This window comes from Amborella trichopoda, chromosome 6 (genome assembly GCF_054954075.1).
Source record: "Amborella trichopoda isolate Santa Cruz 75 chromosome 6, AtrichopodaSantaCruz75HAP2 v2.0, whole genome shotgun sequence".
NCBI lineage: Eukaryota > Viridiplantae > Streptophyta > Magnoliopsida > Amborellales > Amborellaceae > Amborella > Amborella trichopoda.
The window spans coordinates 26,976,655-27,003,768 of record NC_142341.1 but is presented as its reverse complement, the minus strand read 5'-3'; the positions used below and the strand labels follow the sequence as shown (position 1 = coordinate 27,003,768).

Below are 27,114 nucleotides of genomic sequence, written 5' to 3'. Positions count from 1 at the left end.
TAGGATGGTCCAGTCCACATTGTCGTATGACTTTTCCAATTCTGTCTTGAAGACCAGCCTGGAGTTTTTAGAAGAAGCCTTCCCCCCCCCCTCTCTCTCTCTCTCTCTCTCTCTTTCTCTCTCTCTCTCTCTCTTTCTCTCTCTCTCTCTTTTTCATGTTATTTCTGAATTTTCTATTATTATCACTGTTTTAGAATTTTTTGCTCCACTTCTACTGTTTTTTGCGGAGCTTCCCTATATAGCAGTCAGTCACCTTATAAAGCAGAAATAGCTATGTTCTTTTGTACTCATTTTTTGAACTTTTAAGTATAGCTTAATATTATTCTGTATCATATATGCCATCATCTGGAACTACTCAACGCCCGCAACTAAATGCTGGAAATACTTGAACTTAATTTCAGCAGAACCAGTGTGAGAAACTAACAATAATTATGCCATAAAGATTCTAGGTCACAATCATATATGGTATTCACTGTCTGATACTGGGATTCTTAATGTCTCACTCACCCCACATGAAAATGAGCCACGTATAATCGACCTTAGAGAACAATCTAAACTTATTATAGTGCATTTACTCATCAGTACTCAAGTTATCTTTTCATTAGTAACTTACTGCCCATTTGCATGTAAGTATTTCCTAATAATGGTGTGTGAATTGTTTAGAGGACTCTTCCTTATGATAAAAGCTTCTATATGCTAAACCTTTTGAACCAGTTAGAAATGCATTTTTATATTATCTTTGGATGAACCTCCCTCTATAAATCCTCTTTCTTTCTTCATCTTCCTCTACGCTGAATATTTCCATAACAAGAATCGTTCATCTTCACTTTTTCTGCGGCCCTTCCTTTTGGATCATACTGCTCATTTTAATGAAAAATAGTTTGTTAGATTGTTCCTTGTTTCCTTTTTCCTTTTTCCTTTTTAATGCTCTTTGTTTATACTACACTTATTGGTTCCATTTATTCCCGTAGGTTAGTATCTTTTTTTAAATTCTGTATGATCTTTTTTGGTACATCTTAAAATAACAATTTGAGCTGTACCCCTACAAGTATGGGACATGATATATGATACAATTTATAATTGTTACATCACTTCTTAAAAATGCTCATTTATAGGGTATTTCTTTGATGACAACGGTCCTGCAAATGGCTCGCTTACCAAATATCAAGGTATGAGGATGCTGATCACTGCCACTCATTATAGTATGTGATCTTTATGTTAAATTTTTAACTCATGGTTGCACCTTGCAGATTGCCTCTGTGTTTTTGAGCTGCGCATTTGTCTATGATATCTTTTGGGTCTTCATTTCACCACTTATATTCCATGAAAGTGTTATGATTGTGGTAAGCCTACTCAGGACCAGGAGTTTTATTAACTAACTTATTGTTGTTAGTGTGGACTGTTGCGCTCTATTTTCGCTGTTACAAACTATGAAAATCATTGTGAATATATTTGTCCAAGTTACATGGGTTCATCACCCTATTCTTTCTACACATATCAGAGACCTATAGATATGGATCTGCCTATATGTACACTGACACAGCTGAATTCTTCATGCAGAAGGATCTTGAAAAAAGTATCTTTATGACATGAGACTTCAAATCTAGCACTTCTGGATTCTTCTCATGGGGTGTTGGATCCTTCTACCTATATTATCAAGGAAAAGTAAACGACTGGGTTTGGAGCTCCTAATAAGGTGACAAACTTATAGACCTAGTGTCCATTGAAATGGATTATCCAGATTAATTAGATGGTGGGGCTTGTTGGATCATTCAAGTCAAACAGGTTGAGGCTTAGTTGATGGGATTGTAGGCAGCTTGACCCGATGAGACATGAGCATGGATCATGTATAAGAGGCGAGTGACCGTACCCTGGTTGAGTAGGTGTGTTGATCCTAACAGTCAAGTGTGAGAATTTGAATTTGAAATGACTAATTGCCCTAGGCATGGGCTTTTGTAACGGCCATCGGCCATGTGAGTGGGATAGGGCACATGTAGTGGGTTCAATGGGCACTAAGATGCAGGTAAAAATATGCATGTTCAAATTGGCATGCATTCGCAATAATGACTGGTGGAGTAGGTTGACCATAACCTTAAACCAGCTTTAATGATCCATGTAAATTAGGTAGGTCATTGAAGAATGGGGTATGGGCTGGTGTAACTGCCACATTAGGTGGTGGGCAGTGATGGTGGTGCAGGCCTTAATGGCCAATGTAAATGACGGTGTCTGTTGGTATATTCGAGGTTGTATATACCCCTTTGTTGGGACCCTTGAGGGGTATCTTGGCTGTGTATGACCAAGTGTAAGAGCAATAAAAGCGGGATACGACCCTTGTGTGTCTCTGTATGACCTTGTGTGCTTGTTTGCTCCATTCTTTTGTGCCTTTATGGAAGTCTAGCCTTGCCTTCATCCTGGTTAGATTTAAACTTAGCATTGCATGATTTGGCTAAGTGAAAAGTTTGTACCCATGGTAGTTGGTATCAAAGTGTGTTTTTATGGCCATGGCTGGTGGTGTCTTAGCCGAAATTTAGGAGTAGATTGAGTAGATCATGACCCAAGTGCCCAAGATTGTGGGTTAGCATAGAGCTTCATTGATTTGGAGGCTTGGATCAGTTTCTTGGAGACCGAGATTGAGGAGTTATGTGGCCCTTGTGATGCTCGTATGGGTGGGCTCATGGATGACCTTAAATCTTTCTCAGACTCCTTCAAAGTGAGTCTTGAGACCCTGCAAGAAGGCATGGTCATTGTCAAGACGGCTTTGTGCAACACTATGGGTAGGTTGGATCGTCTAATTGTGTGGGTATCAGAATTTAGAGTGTTCAAAGCATAGTTACCATAATCTCTCACCCAAGGTCGTGATTATGTTTTTGAATCCAAATTCTACGATTGAATAAGGAATCTTCATGGGATTCGTTTCTATGAAGTTAGGAATCTTGATTCCTTATTTTAGGAATCTCGATTCGGCGATTCCAGCATTTATGGAATCTCGTTTTTAAAATTTATTGATTCTCGATTCTTCAATTTTTTAATCTCGATTCTACACTTGTTGAATCTGAATTCCACATATAATAATACTTGATTCGATTGTTTTCAAATCCAGATTCTTGAAATTTGTCGATGCAAGAAACCTTGAATTAATCAAACATCGAATCTCGCTTCCACTCTCATAGAGAATTGATCTGATTTTTTTGGAAGTGAAATACCGCAAATCAGAAATCAATGTTCTATTTGCAGAAATCTGTGACGTTTGGATTGGTTTAGATGTTTATGGTTTAGATTTGTGTTATTTGGATACCAGACCGGAGTTGATTGTCTCCCATAATTTATAAGTGCTATGAATAATAGAGATTTCGGTTTCATTCGGATCACATTTCTAATAGTGCTAGGATTGGTTCAGATCACGTTCCTAATAATGTTGGGATTGACCGCCGGTTTTTAAAATATAATTGGTAGAAATTTGTATGTTAAAAAAGGACTACGACACAGACAATACCTTCGCACAGACAAAATCCTATTTTGAACTATAATAATGAAATCAAAATAACATTTTAAAAATATATGGGATAGTATTTGTATCTTTTGTAGACATTTCCCTAGTGGACTGCGAATGTTTATTAATTGACCACACTTCTGATATTGTGGCTGAGGATCAATGGTCAATACCTTGACTTCAAAACTAAGGAACCCTTCTTTAGGTCTTAGAGACCTCTGATCTCGATTGGTTGAAGAGGTTCTAAGTTATCTCAATGGTTTGATGAGGTTCTAAGTTAAGAAACGAGATGTCTTTGACGTAGCCATGTAGGAAGACCTGTGATCTCGATTGCTTGATGAAGTTCTAAGTTCTTAAGGCATGAGATGTCATTGATGTAAGAATCTTGTTTCCAAGGCAGTTGACGCTTGACCTTATAGAGTTACCAATCTTGATTGCTTGCTACGTCGAAACGTGATTCCAAACTGACATGAATTTCGATTACAAGCTGTTATGAATCTCAATTCCAAATACATCAAAAATGTGATTCCAAAGATGTCGAATCTTGATTCCACATATGAAGGAATCTCGATTCCATATGGGTCGATTCCAAACAGGTCGGTAATTTGATTCCAAAGAGGTTGGAATCTCGACTCCATATATGTAGGGATCTTGTTTCTATTTGGGCCGAATCTCGATTCCCTTTGTATGGACGTTGATTCCGAAAATAGGTATTGTATAGCAAGCCATGATTCTGTGATTCTGATTCCTAAAACCATTCAGAACCTCAGGTGTTTCCGGCAACTATGGTTCAAAGGCATGAGAGACTTTTAGGTGGTGTTGTAGTTTCTATAAGATATGGAGCAGTATCTTGAGGCTATTGATGCTTATGAGGAAGATCGAGTTGGAATTTGCACTAGTAGTGTCACAGTGGCTTGCATTGCTCCATATTATTGAATTTTATTGTTTGGATAATTAGTTAATATTTAATTAAGTATTTAACTGAATGATTTTTTTTTCTTTCCCTAGTAAATTTAAGATTAGCTCAAAGTCACATGCAATGAAAAGAGGACTTCGCAGCCTAATAGTCTTTGTAACACTTCTTTGATTTCAAATTTTGATATATCATTTAAATGAACCGAACTTTTCCCTTGTAAATTTAAGATTAGCTGAAAGTCACATTCAATGAAGAGGGCTTCGCAGCCTAATAGTCTTTGTAACACTTCTTTGCATTTCAAATTTTGATATATCACTTAAATGGAACTGGACTAGGAGATGATAGCTAACAAATTCACGTGCATCCTTATTAAACTCCACTTGTGCTTTCCTTAGGTTGCTCGTGGTGACAGCAGTGGCGAAAGCATTCCAATGCTTTTAAAGATTCCGAGATTTTTTGACCCTTGGGGTGGTTATGACATGATTGGATTTGGAGACATCCTCTTTCCTGGACTTCTTATTTCATTTGCATTCAGGTAATATATTTATATCTAGCAAATATCATCAACCAAAAAGTTCTGCGCTTATATATATTGTTACCCACCTTAAATTTATGCATTTCTTTGCATAAAAAATATTATGGCATGATCCTGAACTTAAAGCTAATAAATCTGTAGAATATATGTTTAAATCACTTGTAGGTATTATTCAGCGAACTTTGTAACTGACCCTTTGTTTCACCATAATTTGTCTGAAGATTGAAAAAAAAGAAAAGGAAAATCTTTTAGTGATAATTTAGAGCATTTCTAACAAAATTTGGAAGAGAACACTTGAAGCATGAGTATGTAACAAGATGTTGCAATGTGTGTCAATTTAGTTATTGCATTAATAGTTTATTAATTCTAAGGCCTTTGTGCACCAATCAAGAGCAACCCACCATCTAGGTCTGCAATCTGACTTCTGATTTCCTAGCATTGAACTTGAGATTATTCCTTGGGTTCTATTCACAAAGTTTCTATCTACATGAGGTTTGTGATCTTGGCTTACTGATTGGGCATTGGGAAAAAACAGAACAGCGCCCAAAGCTTGAGTTTCACTACTAATGTGCCCCAAAAAGAACTTGTTATCACTTGGTGCTGTTGAATGTCATTCTTCCGTGGCTTTTATTTTCAGGCTTAGATTTTCAGAGAATAAAACTTTCTCTGTAATTTTAGTATCCCATTAGTCCCATTATATGGGGTGAAAAGGACCAATACCCTTCAAATTATCCTTAGAATGTGTTGAAATTCCCATCATGGACAAATGCATGTTAAACACTGGAAGCAATGAAAAATATAAAAAAATGCAACTATGATTGTTATTTGGGCAATGTCCAAGAAGCATATAGTGGAGGGCTTACTTCATCTGCACCATGCGTGAGGTTTTAATTTGCAACACATGTGACCAAATGCTCTCTTACAGTCACATTCAGGCTATTTTCGATTCAAAGTCACATAAGGGGCCCTTTTATGTAAAACAGAAGAGACGATGATTTATAGCATGATTTGCAGCCAATACTGATCTGGAAGAGAACCTGAACCTACCTTCCTCGAATTGTCAACGTTTCCTTTCTGTTCATTATTTTATTATGGTGTATAAGTACTCTGGTTCACTATTCCACATGCCTAGAAATGTTTGGCATATATTCACTCTCATATTCGGCCTTTAGTACTTAAAAGAACTTATAATTGTACTCAGACCATATCATGAAATATTTGTAATAGATCAAATATCCATTCAATTTTTTTTTTTGAATCTGATGAAGATATATTTATGTATAATATGTTACAAATGTTTCCCACAAGAGATGGGATGAGTCAGTCCATAGGTTGGGTGCTTTACAACAATATATAAATGCTGAGAAGCCCAAAAGAAAACAAAACAGGGGTGGGCCTCTAAGAACAAAAACTGGGGGAGGGGGAGGGTAGGGAATTACATATATAAAAGACTTAAAATTTACGAGTCGTGGAGAGAGAAAAGGAGGTGGAGGGAGGATAGAACAGTAGGGGGAGAAAAGGAAGGACTGCAGCAAGACCAAAGTACGTGGCGAAGAAGGGTAGAAAGAGAAGTGTAGAGGATAGGAAGAAACAGAGAAATGTTAGGGCTAGAAAATGATAGAGAGGGATGAGAAGCAAAAGAGATTTACCAAGAGTTAGGAGACATAGAGGAGATAGGGAGAGGGGGAAGATTGAGAGAGAAGACTTAGGAGAATTTAACAGAGTAAGGAGATACGAGAGAGAGAAGAGATACAAGGTTGGAGAAAATGAACAGTAGGGTGAGAGGGAGGAGAGAACAATTAGGCAGTCTATGCTCCTTCCTTAACCAAAGCTCCAGCCATTGCATTCGCCTCCCATCAAGTATGATGGAAGTCTACTTGAAGAGTCCTGCTCTGGTGGAAAATTATGGCAAAATATGTAAGATAGTTTCCAGGGAACAGAGGAGTTCCTTGAGGCCCATAGGATAACATTCCAGGAATCTCTTTATTCCAAATGATGTTCTCCCCAAGATGGGTTGAATCTTTTCATTACTTGAAGGATGGCTTTTCCTTCAGCCCAATATGAATCCCCACAGCCAAAATTACCTAGAAATATTTGACAAGAGTGTCTCCTTGTGACTTTTAAGAACACCCCTGTAATCATAGTGGCCAAGGTTACCGAATTAGCACCTGTCAATGCTGAGTTAATCGATCATCCCTGTTTTCCGTCAGTTGCATCCAAATCATCCTTAAGTACTCGTCATTTGAGGTAACATGTTATATCTATTATAATACTAGGATCTCATTTCCAGCATAAGAGGAGGTGAGATCCACATATTGGAGAGGACAATCTTGAAGCTTTAATAGGAAGGCATTCTGTTGTGTGCAAGATGTAATTGGCATCATTTTCCCAAAATGATGTTGATACTTTCACTTAGAAAGTGATGGCATAATACAGATTGTGCTTACTTATCTGCCTGATTATAGCATCATGAGGGTGCTTGAATCTCCTTCTTAGTGCAGTCTTTTTCCGTTTTCTTAGGTATTTTTAAAAATGGAATTTTTATTGGTGGGTTTATTGATGTCATTGTTCAGCAAGTAAGTATCGTTGGAGATAACATAACTCTTCCATTTCTGTACTAGAACCAATCTTGTCGTCTTTCTAGGTCTTGAAAATAGAACTCCCATGACAAAAGACAAGCCATATCGAAGTTCATCTTCCTCCTCTCTACTCCACCTATGTCCACCTTCTTCGATCTCACAGGACTACTCTTTCCCTCCCCTCTGCCCCTCCAGCTTCGCCCCCCCACCACCACGCCTCACCCCCCCCCTCCTCTTTTGTCTCCCGTTCCCCAACCCCCCCCTCTCCTTTGATGGCAAACAAGACTCATCTCTATTCTCCAAGCTCTCTACTGCACTCCTGGGCTCCTTCACCCCCTGCTGTGGCGATTTCCACAACATAGAAAAATGGGCTCAAAGGCAGTGGGGATTGCCACAACTTTGCTGTAGGAAGCTCTCCTTAGGCAAAATCCTCTTCCTCTTCCCTTTGCCCTCCAAAGCTCTTGAGGTTTCCTAGTACTTCCCCCGATAAGTTTAAGGGCGCCACCCTTTCCCTAACCCCTGGATCCCTAGTCTTGGTGCCTTCAAGCCACATAAGATTTGGATGAGGTTCTTTGAAATCCCCATTCATGCATGGACGAAAGACACCTTCAGATGGTTAGCTAGCTCCTTCAGACTCTTCATCTCCATCTACTGGAGGTCCATCAAGCTTCTCCCAATGGGCTCCATCCAGGTGTTAATCAAGGACTTGGATCCGTCTTCCATTTCCCCATTCCTATGGATGGAAGTCGAGGGTCATTTCTACAAGGTACTCTGTGCCTGACAAACTACTTCCCCTCCCTCGCCTTACCATGTCCGCTATGGAGCATGAACGAGTCCCCTTGTGATCCACGAGTGGACTACCGTAACCCGTCACCTAAAAGCCTCAGCTCATTGCAACCGTCGGAGAGCCAATCTCGCAGCCCAAAATGATCCACAAATCCTTTCTACAACGATCCCTTCTCCTCCCTCGCATCCCGTTCTTGCCTCGGACGCCAACACCTCTTACTCCTCACCGCTGTTGACTACGTGTCCCGCCACCTCCGACCTCACCCAACTACCCCTTGACACTTCGCCGCCCAAACCCTGCAACCAAGTTGGCATCCTGGCAGCCCAGCCCTACTCCTCTCCTAACTCTTCTCCCCCTCACGTGATCCCCCTCCCCTCCTCTTGCCACGTGGACCCTTGTCCCTCCTCCAATCGACATGTAGCCCATTGTACAGTCCCCCAAACTTTGCCCCAGCCCCCCTTTCTCTCTACCCAAGGCATGTGATCCGAGACTATCCTTTCACTTTCTTGTTCCTCCCTCGTTCAAGCTGCTCAACCTCCTTCATTTCTCTCTTCCAATTATAGCCCCAACATTTCCCCCTCTCACCTCACTCCCTGCTCCAGCCTTCTCTCACGTCTTTCTTACCCCCCTACCTTCTCTGCCTTACCCCAATCTTCCACCCCTCTTCCTCCCATTGATAATACTTCGGCAACCCCCCTATTGGTGTCCCATCTCGCTTCCACCCTCTCGTCTTCCCCTCCCCTCTTCCCCTTGGCGGCAAATCCCCTCCACCATGGCGGTGTGCAGCACTAGCAACCGTCCTTTCAATCCCCACCTCAGGCAAACCCCCACCCCACGAAGATTTAGAGAGATATCTTTGCTTGGATAACTCGTGATCCCTCTGTCGCCCCTCCCGAGCCTGCCTTTGTGACTAACATGGAAATCCAAGGACCCCCCTCATCTTATCTCCCTCTCCTCTACCGGTAAGTATACCGGCACCTTTGCCTCTGTCGTCTTCTCCCTCTCCCCAACCTTACTCTCTCCAGCTACCCCCTTCTATCACCCACTGTCACACTCCTCTTGTACCCTCTCTCCACTGTTGCCTTTCGTCTTTGGTCCCTCCTTAGATCTTTGCCACCACTTCCCTCCATAAACCCCTATATTCTCTCTGCATTCCACTCATAGGCGATCCCACCCCATCACATGCGTTTCAAGCCCCACCCCTTCTCCCCCCTTCCCCTCCTCCTCCCCCACGCTCTTACCTTCTCTTTCCATCCCCACCCACCCTCCTTAGGTGGCCTCTCCCCCGGAACCTACTTCAAACCTTGCTTGAGCCACCTCCCAGCTTTTCTTGCCCCCTCTCCCCAATCATCCCCTCACTCGCTCGATTCCCACACCACCTCTCCCTTTGCTTCCACCTCCCCTATGTCTATGGACTCCACCTTCTCAGAGCTTGACCAAGCTCAGGGCAACATCAACCAAGTCATGCAGGTGATGGGTATCGAATTTGAAGGCCCAGAAGAAGCCCTTCAAGAATTCCTCAGAGTGAACCCCCTCCCCACCTAAGGAAAGGGCAACAGGAACTCTCCAACTTGGTCTTCGACATCAATTATGATCGACTTGTTGCCCCTTCATCTATGGTCCAACTCTCTCGTGTCCCCTCCTCTCCTAGTGAAGACCCTCAGCGCTTGCCTAGACGCGCCCTCCTTCCCCCCACTCTTCATGTTAATCCTGGCTTGGAATGTCCTCGACATTGGCAACCATACCATGATCAACGCCGTTCAAGACACTTCCACCCACTATGCACGAGCTCTTTAGTTGGGCCAGCTTCAAACTACGAAGAAAATTATAGCTTCTTTAGGCCTCTCTTAAAGAATGGAGCAAACAACTTCCCGGTATCCTCCACACTTGCAAGAGCTCCACCTTTATCTCCATCGAACATTGGGATCAACTCAAGGAAACCAAAAACCTCTCGGCTGAAGAGAGATTCCAAGGGTCAAATCTCAAACTCGAATATCTTTCTCTCAAGAAAGAGGAAATTTATTGGTACTAGAGGTCCTGAGTAAAATGGTTGAAGTGCAGAGACCAAAACACCTTTTTCCACATAATTACCAACTGTAAAAGACAAGATAACAAGGTAGCGGACTTATCCTTCGAGCACCCCCTCGAGGTCGAAAGGGCAATTTAGACTTCTTCCAAAATCGTTTCTCTGCCCCCTAGAATCGAGACCTTCTATGGGTGATCTATCATCTTAACCCTTCTACTCGAGAAGGCCTCCTGGTTGGAGCTACCTTTCTCGGAAGACGAAATCGTCACCGCTATCCATGACATGGCCCAAGACAAAGCCCCAGGTCCTGATGGCTTTCCCATCTCTATTTTCAGCACCTTTTGAACCTCTTTCCACCAAGATTTTCTCTCCATGTTCGAGGAATTCTTCCATAGGGGTGTCTTCCACAAAGGCCTTAACACTACCTTCATCACCCTAGTATCCTAGGTAGAAGGACCTGAGGAGCTTAAGGACTTCTGCCCCATAAGCCTTATCAATAGTTCCTATAAGATCTTGTCTAAGGTCCTTGCATCCCGTCTTAGAGATACCTTGTTATCACCCCCCCAGCAAAGGTGCCTTTGTTAAGGACTGTCGAGTCCTCGATGGGGTCATGGTGGCACCCGAGTGTGTCTACTCAAGGCACTTACCCAAAGTCGCTAGCCTCATCATTAAGTTTGATTGGGAAAAGGCTTATGACCACATCGATTGGCAAGTCCTCGACGGAACCCTTTTCTGTATGGGCTTTGGTCATAGATGGAGGAGGTGGGTCATGAGCTGTATTTATCCCTTTCTCTTCATCATTTGTGGCTGAAGTTTTCAGCTGTTCCATCTCTTGCCTCTTTCGTTTAGGGCTCTTGGAGGGCTTTAATTGCAGGTCTCATGGCCCAGTCATCTCATGTTTACAATATGCGGATGACACATTGGTGTTTTGCAACACTTCCCCCCAAGAAACCCAAGCCAACTACCTCTTTTTTAAATGCTTTGAGTGGGCTACGAGCATCAAGATCAACATGAACAAATGGAAATGATTGGGGTGGCCCTTGACCCCCAATCAACACTCTCCTTTTCTTAGACTTAGGGCAGCAGCAAGGACAACCTCTCCTCCGTCCACCTCGGCCTCCCCCTGTGCATTGGCAAACCCAAACCCAGCTCCTGGGCTCACATAGTTGACAAATTCGAGTGATGGCTTGCCACATGAAAAGGACGATTCCTCTCTCTGGCTGGCAGAGCTACACTTATTAAAGCTACCGTATACAACATTCCAGTTTATCAATATTGCTATTCAAGATGCTCGTGACAGTCTTATCCCGTATCAACCACCTAATGAGGAATTTGTTGTGGGAAGGAAACGGTGAGAAACACGGATTCCACCTCTTAGCCTGGGAGAGTGTGCCTACCATGCCATCATGGTGGCCTAGGTATTTAAAAACTCCAAGAGAACAATATTTCCCTACTGGGCAAGCGGTGGTGGCGTTACGCCACCCAAAGCAACCACCTTTGGCAACTGGTACTGCAGCACCAATACAACCTCAACCTGTCTACCTGGTTGCCCGAGGTTAGAGCTACTAGCAGAGCCTCTGGAGTACTCTCCTTGCTATCCTCAACCCCGTGCAGCACAACACTCGAATTTTCGCTAGGAAGGGTACCCAAACAAAGTTCTGGTCTGACATGTGGATTGGACACATCCCGGTCAAAGACTTATTTCCCTCCTTCTTCCTCCTAGCCCTGAATAGGCACGAATCAGTTGCCAACCTCTTGAGGACCACAGGACCCAACAGAGTTTGGTCCCCTGTCTTCCACAGGTCTCCCTTAAGAAAATGAAATCCAAGAGTTCCTTGATCTCTCCCCTTCAAACCACCTTCCTGTCACCCCGGGGAGGGTACTCACTGTCAACCAATTCCCATGGAGAGGCCTACCTATACCAAACCGTTGCATTATGTGCCAAGTAGCTGAAGAAACCGACGGCCGCCTATTCATCTACTGCTCGATGGCCCACCACCTCTGGGGATCCTTACTCCGCCTCTTCAATTGTCAATGGGTTACCCCCCAATCCATTCCTCACCTCTTCTCGTCTCTCCACCCATACCCTTGGGTCCAAACCAGGTATCCTCCTTTGGAAGGCATCCATCTTTGCCCTCTTATGGACGATATGGAACGAGAGGAACCACAGGATTTTCTGAGGCCAGGACACCTCCATTGCTTCCCTCTTCGAGAAGATCAAAATATCAGTCACATTCTGGGCCTCTATCCACAGTGTATTTGACTCCATGTCTAAATACGTTGTGGTTAGAGGCCTCAGTCCATTCTCTGCCGTCCATCATGATTGGGTCCTCAATCCATTCTCTTGGCTATGATTGGACTTTTTATATAGGCCAGTCACCTTCTGGGCCTCAGTCCATTCTCTTGGCTATGGTTGGACTTGTAATAGGTGTATGTTCCTATGACATTGCACAACTCCTTGTCTAATATTATTCCATGACTTCCTGTGCTTGTTCTTCTTGCTGAGGTGTATAAGTTGAATTCACTTGTTACCTGAGAACAAAGATGATTTTACAAAACGAAATGAACTCTAGTATTTGGAGAGCAGAAGTAAACTCCTATGCTACAGTGATTTTCTCTCTTTCCTTTATTCCTTAAAAGGAGCTTGTGTACATGGTTATACCAGAAGTTCTCACATTTACAAGGACTGCCCTTTACTATATTAGAAGATATCGGTTCAATAAGCACGTAGTGCTTACCACTAGAATGGAAGAGAGCAAAAGGCTGCAGTGCCCTCACAAGAATGTCCTCAAAGTGCTCACAACTCAAAGCATATGAAGTCTTGCAACTTTTTTGTTTATCTTCTCCTTTACCCTCCAATTAAAGTTCTTGTAAGAAAGGTATTGCAGGTCAAGTAATCCCTACAGGCTCTCAAGCATATAGGAACATCTATAGTTTCCTAGAGGATTGAGTGATATCCTACGTATGTGGCTAATCATGTCACCAAGTATTCAGAAATAGGCTGGATAATCTTATATTATAGATTCATAGACAATTATCAAATATTTGTATTATACTATTATGTACACCAAACTTTGATTGGTTGATATGGCTTCCTGTTCTTCTAGTGCCAAGATAGATGTGATATTCTTTTCCATTGATGTTGAGAATGCAAGGCAATAAAACTATCAAATTTGATTATCTGCATTTCCATCATTTAGCACATTCAGTTATCGTTTTCTTTTTTCATTTATGTCTGATGTTCACATTGTGCTGATGCAGATATGACAGATACAAGAAGAAGGGTATCTTAAATGGCTACTTTCTTTGGCTTGTCATTGGATATGGAATTGGTGGGTTCTCTTCCTTTGATTTCATTATTTTCAATTATCTTCTTTTCACTTGAGTTAAATGTACTTCCTTTCCATGCCTATATACGAGGATACTTTTTGTCATTGCAAATCACCCAGTAAATGATAATACTCTAAAAGTACCTCTCGAAGATTTTCCTCTCTTCTCTTCATTTCCAGTTAATAAAGACCTAGTTCCTTGTTGTTCTCTATTCTGGAGTTAAGTGATGTCAAGTGATATGCTCCCCGCTTGTCCGGCGGATTTGGGGACAAGTAAACCATGACTAGTGCCTCCGCTAGCCGGAATAGAATAGCTGGTTTCATCTCCCAATGCTTATCTGATAATGACTAGTTTCTATTAATGCGTCTATGTTCAGATTGCTTTAAGTTTTAAATTATTGGTTTCATGATTGAGAAAAATCTTGAGGCCAATAATTTTTATCAATCTTGACCTCTCCTGCATTTTTATTTATTAGTCTCTTAGGGCCCGCCATTTAGGGCCAAGTTTGTTAATATTGTAAAGGGCATTAATCACATTAATGAAGATTTTGTTGCCACCAAAAAAATTATTAGGTTCAAGAATGAAAGTGAAAAAGGTTTACCGGTGAGGCATCATACTGTAGAAAATGAAGTTAGGCTTCTCTTTAAGCAACATATATGTGTGTATGAGCATGTGGGCTTGTACACATACATGAGTGTGCTACCGTTGGGCATGTCCATTGGTGCTTCCTCCACCTCAAACCATTTTGGAGGTGTGCAAGGGACCCAAAAAACAGCAAATAGTCTTGTAACTATTCCCCTTGAATAATATTTGATTTGGAGGCCCATAAACCCTATGTCTGCAGTCACTTTAATGGATTGTTTATATCGCATTTTGGGGCAATGGAGTATTTGGAGCATTTTTAGATATCTCCATTTCAAAATCATTTGGTCTAAGGCTTTTTTAGATTGGGGTAGACTATTTGCGCATTTTATGGGTCTCTCACATACTTCAAGAATGGTTTCTGAGGGCACCATCATTTCCTTTGTGTGTGTGTGTGTGTGCGCGTGCGTGCGTGTGGGTGTGCATTGTGAGTCAGCCGACCTACAAAACAGTGCAGCGCAGATGGCTCGGATTCAATTTCACAAATGTGGAGGGCTGATGTGTATGCACACTTCCATTTTTTTAAATTCTTAGTTAGGAAATTAATCGAAGTAAACGTAACTTATCAACTATTTAACATTTTAGTCATTTTTAACTATTCCAATTTTTTTTGATGCGCCTTTTGAAATTAAATCAAAACATATGGGTAAAATGTTAAATAGTTAGTTGCTTAGGTGTATTTGATAAATTTACATTCTTATAAATCATGTTTATCTGAAATTTTGGGAAGACATGCACCTAACCTATGTACACCAACAAGAAAATTAAAAAATTAATACACAAAATATGGAACAAAATGCCCCCTCATTGCTGACCATTAGATGGTTCAATCTAGGCAGTTTGGCTCATATATAACAAAACAATCTTCTAGCAATGATTTAAGTGCAAATATAAAATTAAGCTCTTTCTTTGCGGATAGAGCATGTGTTATGGTTTTATTGTTCTTATTGGATTGTGGTGCATCTTTTTATTGGATCGACATTCTTGTGCTTGTCACTAGTGCTTGCTTTCAAATATTGTGGGATGGGTCTGTTATTCTATAAAGATCTCCTTTTTGGGAAGTAAGCCAGGTAAGACAAGTAAGCCAGACCAAGTAAAGAGATCAGGCTTGATGGATGCGTCTGTTATCATAGTAGGAGTGAAGTCATGATCGGGGAGACTGCTAAAGGAGAGCTGTTCACTAATGGAGGCATAGATGCACTGTGCTTGAATCACCAGCTTGATTTGACTAATATCTTTAGAAAAGAATCATTTGGACTCAAGAACGAAGAGATTGATTTAGGTTGTTGTGATCACAAGAATAGGAGTATGTGAGCGATTCTGTAGCAAAAGAATTAGTGTACTTAGCTGTGTTCGGTTGGGTAAAACTGTTCATGTACTCTACAATATACAGTATGACTTTTTGACAGATTCACTTGATGTTGGGCTAGGCAGCCCCTAATTGAGGGGTTGGGAGGTTGTTGTGTGTTTGTTCATTAGGTATTTCAGTTCTGCGGAAGAAGAGTCAGCAGATAAGTTGCCAGTTACCCCAATTGAGATATTCTCAGAATTTGGGGCTCCAGCCCCCTCCTCTTTTGGGCTCGCAAACTATCTCCCAATTCACAAGATAGAATTTGTAAACTCCAGCTTTTGACAGTAAAATGTCTTTTTACAGTAAAATGTCTCTCATCAAGCGCTTCACCCTTTTGACAATGGCCACGGGAACATGGTAGAGGAAACACTATTAAACATGGATGTTTTTGACGGGGTGGCTTTTATCAAAGTATGCCTTTCCCTTTAGGAGAGAAAACTTCCTTTCATGCCAACAGTCTATGGTCTACATTATAGTTACCTGAATCGCCTATGAGGGTAGCGATTTCGTTTCAGAATTTTGATTCGGCGTTTCCCCGGGCGAAAGTTGATTTTAAAAGAAAGGAATCACATTTCCCTTTTTTGCGGAACACAATCCCACCTAGTTTAAGAATCTCGATTCCTGGATTGCCGGAATCAAGATTCCATATCGAGGACTTTATGATTCTTAGCTACACAAGAATGCGATTCTGCTTGTGAGAAACGTTGATTCCAAAGTTTTTGGAATTACAAATCCATGTTTGGAATCAAGTTTCTATATCGCAGACATCGTGATTCTTTTCTACACAACAATGCTACATATAATAAACGTTGGTTCAAAGAATAGGAACTTTAATTCTTGAACTAAATAATATTAACATGAAAGTAATGCGAGAATAGGAACTTCAAGTCTTCAACTAAATAATATAACATGAAAGTAATGTGAGAATAGGAACTTCAAGTTTTCAACTAAATAATATATAACATGAATGTAATGTGAGCATAGGGAGAGTAGAAACCCTCCGATGTGTGCTCAATCATGAGTGAGCGCGACATGTATGAGAGCGTGAGAGAATTTGAAGTTGTTGCACACGGCAATAAAATCAAAATTTAAAATATGGGTGATATGTTAAATTTTTTATTTTCTTATTTACTAATTTCCATCCTTCATTCCATGTTAACACTTACCAAGAATAAATAATACTAAAAAAAACATGTTACTTCAAATTTAATGATGTTTGGTAAGAGGATAGATAATACTAAAAAAATCGGCACCGTCATTTCTTCAAGTTGAATAAGAGGATAAAAATGCTTTTCTTGAAGTAGAATAAGAAGATAATAAGGATATAAGCGAAGTGCCCTGTGTGGTGTTTTAGGTTAAATTATTCATTCAATATTAGAGAAATTGACTAAAAATTGAATAACTCAAATTTTCAAAAGTCAAAAGACTCAAAACTACATTTAACAAAGAACAATTACTATGTCATGTACTTATTTTATAATTCAAGGAAAGGAGATAGAGGGAGCTCACCCTTGTTCTCATTCCTTGTATGCCGTAGACTAGCTCCAGACCTTGTAGGCATAATAAGGTTATCGGTAGACTGAGTCCATTGTATGGGATTGTCCACAAAGATATCATAAAGGTTGACATTAGTTCTTGGAGTCTTGGACTGAGTACATACAGACCAAAATTTGATCTTGTAGTAATGGGTGAATTTATATATTTTCTGAATACTTCTCTCATATACCGGAGGAATAATTCTAGTAAGGGGAGAATCTCAATTCCAATATGGGGAGAATCATGATTCCGAAATGGTAAGAATGTTGATTTCATGTTGATGGGGACAACGATTCTAGAATTTTAGGAATTACGATTCCTTATTTTTATGAATCACGATTCCAGCAACCACCGAAACAAGTGGGGTCATGTGTGATTCCATATAGGTATGAAACACGATTCCAACATGAAGGGACATTGATTATTGCAAATAGAAAACACGATTCCTAATTTTTTGAATCGCGATTCTAAAATAGTGAGAATCATTTTTCTCAATTCCGAATCGTACATACAACGATTCCTAGATGTCGAAACTTCTGATGCACGAGATTCCACAATTCCGATTCCAGAAACGATTCAGAATCAGAGATGGTTCCAACAACTATAGTCTACATTCTTGCCTGGTCTGCCAAGGGATAGAGGAAGGAACACGCATTTGGTTGGTAATGAGTCATCCCAACCTCTTAGCAAGGTCTGATACTAACCCTAAGCGCACTCCCACTCCCATAAGTTTCATTTTAATCATATTTATCTTCAAGCCTTTGAGAGTTCAAAACGCCTAAGTACAACCAAAGTTTGTCTATATTTTAGGGGAGTCATCACAGAACACTAGAGTCATATGCGTTTTGGCAGTGAGATCGAAAATCCCCTTTTAGAGCTTTTGAAACCCTAGATCAGATTGTTCCTGTATATTCAAAACGGATCTGCCAAATACTTCAGCCATTGTGGCAAACAGAAAGGGGGATAGATGTCCCCTTGGTGAAGGCTCTCGAGGCCGGGAATAACCCTTGGGAATAGCCATTACCGAGATGTACCCTGATGACACACCCCAAGATCCAAGATCTCCACTTATGGCGAAAAGCCATGAGGTTTTGAACTTGATCCATGATATCCCAATCTACATTATTATACTTTTCTCCCAGTCTTGTCTGAGAACCAAACAAGCTACTGCAGACTTAGTATGGATACCTTCGTTTGCTATAGTGGTTCCATCCCGTATTTGGCGATCCATAACAAAGGTACTTTGCAGATATAACATTATTTAGGACTTTACTGAGTTGAGAATCTACTTTTTTGATTGTATCTTGTAATAAATATTTGGTCGTCTAATGGGCCAAAAGTCTTAAAATTCTGTTGCACCTTCCATCTTTGGGATTAGGGCAATTGTAATAGAATTCATCTCCCTGTAGATGGCCCCTCTATGATAGAATTCTCAGAACTTATGGGAAGGGGCCTCAAAGAACCCATCTGGACTGGGGCCTTCACCTGTCGATGTTTGTACGATTTCAAACAAGGGCCTCTCAAACCTGTTTGTCTGCTCTCTAGATGCATCTTGAATCTAAGGTTATTAATTCTGGTTCTTGCGTGGGCTTGGGTTGAGAAGCGTTTTGGGGAAAAGTTTGTGATTCCCTATTTGACTTCTAGGGGCTCCACATACTCCTTATAATGATTGATTGCTTGGATTTTATCAAAATATGTATGAGAGACACATTATTTCATAATAATGATTGATTATTTGGAATTTATCAAAAAACGTATGAGCGATGCTCTATTTAACAGTTTACACATTTGTCACTATTCCAACTCATGATCATATATATGTTGATTGGTATTTTGAAAATAAATCAATCCATATGGGTAAAATGTTAAATAGTGCATCTCTCGTATGCATTTTGATAAACTTCCCTTGATTATTTGAATGATGGAGTTGTAGCACCTGTGGCTGTTGGCTGTCTTATGGAAATAAGCCATATTCGATTCATTCTCCAGCCACTTGGTCATGTATGTGGCCACCAAAGTAATACCTTGTTATAGACTTGTATTCTGCCTTTGCCTCTACTCTCCTATTCTTGCCCTCAATGGAGAGACTCCTCGATTCCTCCATGTCCCAAAGAAGGATCTCCTTCTTCTGTCCGAGATTTCCAAATTTATAATTGCTCTAGTATTTCATTTCTCAAGATGCACCTTCTTGGTTAAGCTCGAGCCAGCTCACCCATGTACTGCAAAGGAGGACCACCATTGTGGGATTATCTAATGTGATTCAGTCTCTTTGTGTCACATAAGCTGAAGGGAAAAGGACGACCACCTCTGTATACGGCATCTGATTCTAGAAAGACAGGTAAGTGGTCTGAGGTTGATCTTCGGTAGGTTCCTAGTGTGGGTGCTAGGGAAGATCTCCATTTTGTAGAAATGACGAATCTATCAAGCTTTGTCAGAATAGGTCTGGATGCATGGTTGGACCAAGTAAAAGATGCCCTGCTGAGGTCAGGGTTGATGAGGTTGTTTCTGTGTACAAAAATTGGAGGACCCTACCAAATGAGAGGTGATAAGCTGTTGTTGTTTTCAAGGTCCATCTGTTGACATTGAATGCACTGCCTATGCACCAGGTAGCAGGCTGGTATAGAGGGCCGATATACGGTGGTAAATTTCCACTGCAGGTTATCTGAAATTCTGTGGAATCCAACCGTGACAGAGTAAATTTACAGTGGTAAATTTCCACCTGAGATTTTAGAAGGACATGGTTCTGTCCTAAATAACCCGTACCCCACTCTGTGCTCTGTGGGCCAAGAAGGCCTTCCATTGACAGGGCCTTCTGCCCCAAATACCGGGACAGGAAAAGGTTGGGTGGTTCTAAATTGGTTTCAATGATAGACATGATTTTGGGCACTTTGGAGGGGAAGAAATTGGATGTGGCTCTTTTCTTGTTGTGTTCTCCATGTCCCTTGACACTCCACACTAGGACCCCATGAAGGAAAGGGGTCGGGGGAAGGATTCTGGTTTCTCGTGATCGATTATGGGTGAGAGATTCTTGAGCTCGCTGCATGCTTTATCTTTTATGATGGCATTGCTCTTCAGAGCCTCACTGATGTTTATGGCAGGTCCATCAACCCACAGCAAGTGGTCGAGGTCGCCCTCAACTCTAGTTTCCTTTCAATTTCCTCTGAATCTGCTAGATACTTCGATTCAGAGTCATACTGAGAAAACTCTAAACTTAGGGACGTTCACTGAGACTCCATCTTTCCAGGGGCAAGACTGAGGGGCAGGGGGTCAGTTCTGCCCGCTGAGGGTTGGGAGAAAGATATAAAAAGGGTGGGTGAAGGGGAAGGGGGGGGGGGGGGGTTGGGTTGGGGTGGACAGGTTCCTTCCTCTGTGTACACCATGGGTCGGGCTTGAAAGTGACGTCCTGAATGCCCTGTGCGGCGGAAAGGGGATGAGGAAGGGAAAGAGGGGAGGGTGTGTGTTGACTGAGACTCAGTGAGAGTAGTAAGAGTAACTGAGGTTACCCGGGGAGAATGTCACAATCGAGGAGGATAAGGGGAGGGGGACAGGGAAGAAACTGTAGTCTGTGATTATTTTATGTTCAATGGAGGCTTCATGTGCTGGAGTTTTTCTTTTTGTCAAACTTTTGTAGGAATATCCCAGATACCAATACACTCTTGGCCATATGGCCATGGAGAGAGGTGTTACTTCCGATTCATGGCCTATTGTGGAATGTGCCTAGCTCTGCCCAGCCTTTGAAGGGTTAACATGCCTTCCTTTGGCTGAGATATGCTCTATTGAGACCAAGCTGGATCCTCTCTATCCATGGCTGGGGAACCCTTTTTTCGAAGAGGGAATGAGGGAGGGAGGGAGGGAGGGAAGGCGGGAATGGGTGGGAGGGAGGGAAGAGGTGGGTTGTGGTGTGGTTTGGTGGTCTAAGGTTTCATGGAATGAGGGTATGTTGGAGCAGGGGCTTTGAGGCCCATTTAGAAAAATATGATCAAAATGCCTTCCTAATCATTGAGAATGTCTTAAACACTAGGTATTACATGACATTTGGTCATTCACATGTCTTATTAATTCTGACCTATTGGTTTTGGAATCATATGAAAGATCCATGTGGTTGGTCTGATTCTCTCCTACAGTGTCCATCCATTTGATTGATGGTGATAGCCTGGGATCCGTAATAATAAGTTAGAGCTTGTTTCATATTATATTGGCCGTAATTACATCTTTTTATGTTTACAAGTATCCCAAGAGTATATGGTATCACGATTGCTATTGGATGCTGTTGATTGTAGCACGCCATGGACATAAAAGAATACGGATGTCTTAGATTTTGTCATTGTTCATTTGCTAGTATATTTTGTATTAGGGGAATAGATAATTAATATAATTAATGCTTATGCACCACAAGTAGGATTAGATGATAGAATTAAGAGAATTTTGAGAGGATATAGATAGAATAGTCTAAGACATACCAAATGGAGAGAGGAAATTTTTGAGAGGGGACTTAAAGGGTCATGTAGGGAAAGACAGTAGAGGATGTGAAGGGGGACATAGGGGATATGGGTTTGATGAAAGAAATGAGATGGGTGAGATTATTCTAGATTTTATTATGACCTACAACCTAGCAATAGAAAACGCTTACTTTAAAAAGCGAGACGTTAATAACCTGTAAAAGTGGATCACATAAAAGCCAGATAGACCTCTTCCTAGTTAAGTAGATCGACCATCATGTAAATACTGCAAGGTTATCCCAAGAGAGAGTTTGACTACCCAACATAGGCTCGTGGTTATGGATGTCTGCATAAAGACATCGAAGAGAAGGGGTGGAAGTAATGGGTGTCTAAGAACTAGGTGGTGGAATTTAAAAATGAGATAATAGACGTGTTTGGGATAAATACTTGAAGAAGGAAAATTGAACTCTAAAGATGATGTCAATATAATATGGAATGAGATGGCTTACTGTGTCAAGAAAATGGCAAAAAATGTTTTAGGAGAATCGAGAGGGAAAAGAAATTTTGAAAAGGAAACTTGGTGGTGGAGTGATGAGGTTTAGAAGGCCATTAACGAAAACGATCATGTTATAAAACTTGACAATGTAATAGAAACGATAAAAAATTAAAGTAATATAAAAATGCTAAGAAATATGTTAAACAAATAGTAAGTAAAGCTAAACTTAAGGCATATGATAATCTATACAATAAATTTGGAACAAAAGAAGGTGAAAAATATATCTTCAAATTAGCAAAAATAAGAGAGAAAAAATGTAGGGATCTAAATCATATTAAATGCATTAAGAGTGAGGATCAAAGGGTCTTGGTGAAGGATGATGACGTCAACGAAAGGTAGAGAGTTTATTTTCAAAATTTATTAAATGACAAAGACAATGGGAACATAGCGGTAGAAAGAACTATTGGTATAAATGAGGGTGGAGGTCATAGATACATTCGTAGGATTAGGATGTTGATAGTGAAAGAAGCTTTGAAAATGATGAAGATAGGAAAGGCTTTAGGACTAGATGGGATCCCGGTAGAGGTTTGGAGGTGCATGGGGGAGATTGGCATTGACCGGCTGAAGAAGCTGTTCAACAAGCTGTTGAGAACAAAGAAAATGCCAGATGAATGAAGGAAAAGTATTGTGGTACTTATTTATAAGAGCAAAGTAGACATACAAAATTGTTCGAACTATCAAGGTATCAAGCTTATGAGTCATACTATGAAGCTTTGGGAGAGTGATTGAGCAACGACTAAGGTATGAAATGAGTGCATCTGAAAACCAATTTGGTTGTATGTCAGGAAAATCAACAACTGAAGCTATTTTCCTACTTGGGCAGCTGATTGATAAGTTTAAGACGAAGGGAAAAGACCTCCACATGGTCTTTATTCATCAAGAGAAAGCTTATGATTGAGTACCTCGAGATTTGATTTGACAGGTGTTGAAAAAGAAAGGAGTCTCCGGACACTACATCGACGTGGTGAGAGACATGTACTATGGAGCGTTAACTAGTGTACGAACAACTAGTGGACAGATGAGTGAGTTTTTAGTGATAATAGGTCTACATCAAGGGTTCAGCATTGAGCTCGTACCTCTTTGTCTTAGTTATAAACGACTTAACCAGGCACCTACAGGATGAGGTATCGTAGTGTATGTTGTTCGCAGATGACATCGTTTTGATCGATGTGATCCGAAACAATGTCAACACAAAGTTAAAACTTTGGAGAGATGCTCTAGAATCCAAATATTTTAAAATTAGCCGAACTAAGACTAAGTATGTAGAATGCAAATTTAGTAATAATATGAATAGAGACGAGGAAGTAGTTAATATTGACGGCCATGAAGCACAAAAAATACCACACTTTCGATATCTTGGATCGATAATCCTTGAAAATTAAGAGATAGAGGAAGATGTCGCACACAAAATTAGAGTTGGATGGGCGAAGTGGAGATATGCAACTGAAATTTTATGTGATCACGGCATACCTATGAAGTTGAAGGGCAAGTTCTATAGAACAACTGTGATATCAGTGTTGCACCATAGGACAAAATGTTGGGTGGACAAAAAACAATATACCCATGAAATGAGTGTAGCGGAGATGAAGATGTTGAGATGGATGAGTGGCATGACAAGAAGGGATAATTCGAAATGAATCCATTCGGGAAAATTTAGGTGTGGCACCAATAGGTGATAAGATGAGAGAGAGTAGACTTAGGTAGGCTGACCATGTCTGACACCGACCTAGTACAACACTTGTTAGGAGATACGAGTTAGTACGAGTGGAAGGGTTGAAAAGGGCAAGGGATAGACCCAAAAGGATGTAGTTCGAAGTAGCCCTTAAAGATATAGGGACTTATAGCCTCACTGAGGGTATGACCTTCAACAGAGCAGAATTGCGGACTAGGATTCGTGTAGCTGACCCCAATTAATTGAGAAAATGCTATGATGATGATGATGATATACTATATTTTGGTGTCTATTGCTTTTCATGTTCATAACCATCTTAAGAGTGTGTCGCCACATTTTAATATTTAACTGACCCAAATAGTTGGGAAAAGGCTTTGATGATGATGATTTCACTGATTCAAACCGATCTGGATCACCGATTTAGTGATCTGACACAGATTTGTGGGCGGATGGTCCATCCTATTGATACGGGTTTTAAAACACTGCTTTCACATGAGCTGCTTATTTGTTCTCACTTACATGCATTTGTTTTGGTTGCTTGTTTGCCAATATGTCATCTCGGTGAGGGTTTTGTTGATAATCCATGCTGTTGTGGCTTTCTTTAGCTCACAATTATGCTACAAGAATGTCAGTCTTCATGCTTTATTGAAAAACTTTGTTTTCATGGTTGTATCTTCGATGCAAATTGATAGTAACCTTGTTGAAAGTAAGAAGACTGCTCCGCAATGATGCTTTTTTTTTCCTTTGATAATTTAGCTCCACATAGTGCTTTTGTGACCTGAATAATGTCTCTTCGACTTTCTGCTCTTCATATTCTTTGTTGCCTTCTTATTTTCCATTAAATAAAGTTTTCGCTGACTTTTTGGACTGTTGGACCTCTATGACAGAGGAGTTGGACAAACTCTACAAATCGAAAAAGAAAAGGATTAAGAAACACATCTTCTGTGAAGCATATAGTGCTGTTGATACACTCATACACTATGCCTTGATTCTCAAGGCTCACAATACTGGAACGAAACCCAAATATTCCTTGGTAAACATATGAAGGGTGCAGGGTTTCCACCTTGTAGGTTAACATTATAGCTCCCGTGAAATAAGTAAATAGCAGGGATGTGGGTTAAAGTAACTTAGGATGTGTTACAAGTTTTAACGCAAATTAGTGTCTATCAGTGGCTTTTCCATGTGGAGAACTTGACTAGCTCATAAGAGAGCTCAGCCAGCTGTAATTATAAGTTCTACTCATATTAGATTTTTGCAAAATTTCAAATGGTTGAGATCAGAGCATGTTCTAGATATTGTTACGCATTGAAATGGAATATAGAAACCACAAGCATCAATATGTTGGCAATCGTATGTTAAAAAAAATGCTTTTCACAAAATTCAAATAGGCTTTGCAACCTGTGAGGAACGAATTGATTTTTAATGAAATATGCCACACTTATCGTTATGGAGCCGTTTAGATCTTGAAAAACATTTCCCCCCCCTCCCCCTGATTTTTTTCCCCCTTTTCTGAGTGGGTTATTTGCCCCAAAACTGAAATACTGCGACTATTACTACTACTATTCCCCAATACCACTACCACCACCACCACTGCTACTACTACGACCATCACTACCACTATTCCCCAATAGTATTTTCTTGATATTATGATGAAAACTTAGGTGATCATGTCATTTTAACTCTTATTGCAGGTCTCTTCATCACTTATGTTGCCCTATATTTGATGGATGGGCACGGGCAACCTGCATTGCTGTACCTTGTTCCATGCACATTAGGTATGGATCTGAAGGAACTTTGCTTGTTGCATATAAGAATTAGATACAAATTGATTAGAAAACTGCAGATATATTGGTAGTGTTGTATAAAGGTTACCTTTCTGAAATGTCTTGTGGTTTAGGTCTTATCATTGTACTTGGCTGGCTTAAAAAAGAACTTGAAGATCTGTGGGATTTTGGAGCAAGCCGACCTGAGCATTCTCCTGGAGAAGCATAATTTTTTATTGTCAACATGATCAAGAATGGGAGATATTTGTGCATAGGAAGTCATCAAAGCGTGTGAAACTTCGTGATGGGATGCAAATTAACTTGACAAGAGCACCTTTCAGTGAAGGCATTAAGCCAGAGACCCTGTGAAGTACAATTGAAAGGATACATCTTATAGTTCAGTGGGGTCTCAAATGGCAATGTCTGAAACTAATTCTTGGAGCAAATCTCAAAGTTGCTTTTGTTCCTAATTTATTTGCAAATAGTTATTTTGTCTTGTGATTTATAAAAAAGATATGCCTCACATACAGATCGGCATATTAGCGATTGTTATTCTGGCAGTTGCAGATAGAAAAATAGTGATGTTATCGTTTTACTCGATGGCATGTCAAAATAAAGCTATGTGGGTTGGAACTCGATGGCATATCAAAATAAAGCTATGTGGGTTGGAACTCGATGGCATGTCAAAATAAAGCTATGTGGGTTGGAAATATCAACATTCGCTTTTTGAGTTTGCGATGCTTCATAGTAAGAAGGTTTCCAATAAATTCCAGTGAACCCAGATTTGAGTTGGAGTTTCACAGTTTGGTTCGAAGGCATTTCACATTTGGGATTGGAAGTCGATTTATTGTCTAAAATGGTAGCGGTTATACTTCAGAAAAGGAAATCTAAAATTGTAGCATATATTGAAAACCATGGATGCTTTTGCTGGTTCTAGTGGTTTACTGCATGGAGTTGGATTTTGGAAAGTTCCTCACTGATTAGACAGAATTACTACACAAGGGTTTCCAAAAGGTTTCTTATAAAGTACACTGAACTTCTCAAATGCAGGAATTTCTTGTTATTTTATTTTCTAGGCTATAGGTAAGCCATCTTTCGCGCCCTGCCTTCTTGTATTCTTGTGTTTGCTCTAGAGAGAGATGGTACATGAGAGTGCAAACCAAGGACTTGTTTGAGAGGATGTACACTATTTGAAGAAGGCCCTCATCGCAATTCACTTGACAACCAGGAATGAGAGCTTCACTCACATTGAAAAGCATTTAACTCAAATTAGCAGTGTAAACCATCCCGAAAATAAAATTTGATGGTAACACTAGCTGCAGGGTTTCCTTCTGTCAAGACGTGTGGAAACTGGACATGCGTGCACTACTGAACCTCATTGGGCACCTCTTTAATCTTCTAAATTTCCAACTGGAGGTTTGTGGAGGCAGGAATCTGAAGATTTTGTATTACTCCTGGTTCTTTGGCGGTCTCAAGATATGAATAAAATTAC

At 40.6% G+C, this 27,114-nt stretch overlaps 1 protein-coding gene across 2 annotated transcripts in view; it reads left to right on the top strand.

The window, feature by feature from the left end:
* The window catches only part of SPPL3 (SIGNAL PEPTIDE PEPTIDASE-LIKE 3), a 64,092-nt gene extending 37,796 nt beyond the window's left edge, over positions 1-26,296 (top strand). The window contains exons 9-14 of one of the 2 annotated variants that reach the window (XM_006850238.4): positions 1,116-1,169; positions 1,251-1,343; positions 4,802-4,941; positions 13,595-13,665; positions 25,551-25,634; positions 25,757-26,296. In XM_006850238.4, coding sequence (XP_006850301.2) covers positions 1,116-1,169; positions 1,251-1,343; positions 4,802-4,941; positions 13,595-13,665; positions 25,551-25,634; positions 25,757-25,851 — 537 coding nt within the window. In that variant the 3' untranslated portion in view covers positions 25,852-26,296. The remainder of the gene's footprint in view (positions 1-1,115; positions 1,170-1,250; positions 1,344-4,801; positions 4,942-13,594; positions 13,666-25,550; positions 25,635-25,756) is intronic. The other variant, XM_088870406.1, reaches the window with a different exon arrangement.
* Positions 26,297-27,114: the final 818 nt, after the last annotated feature.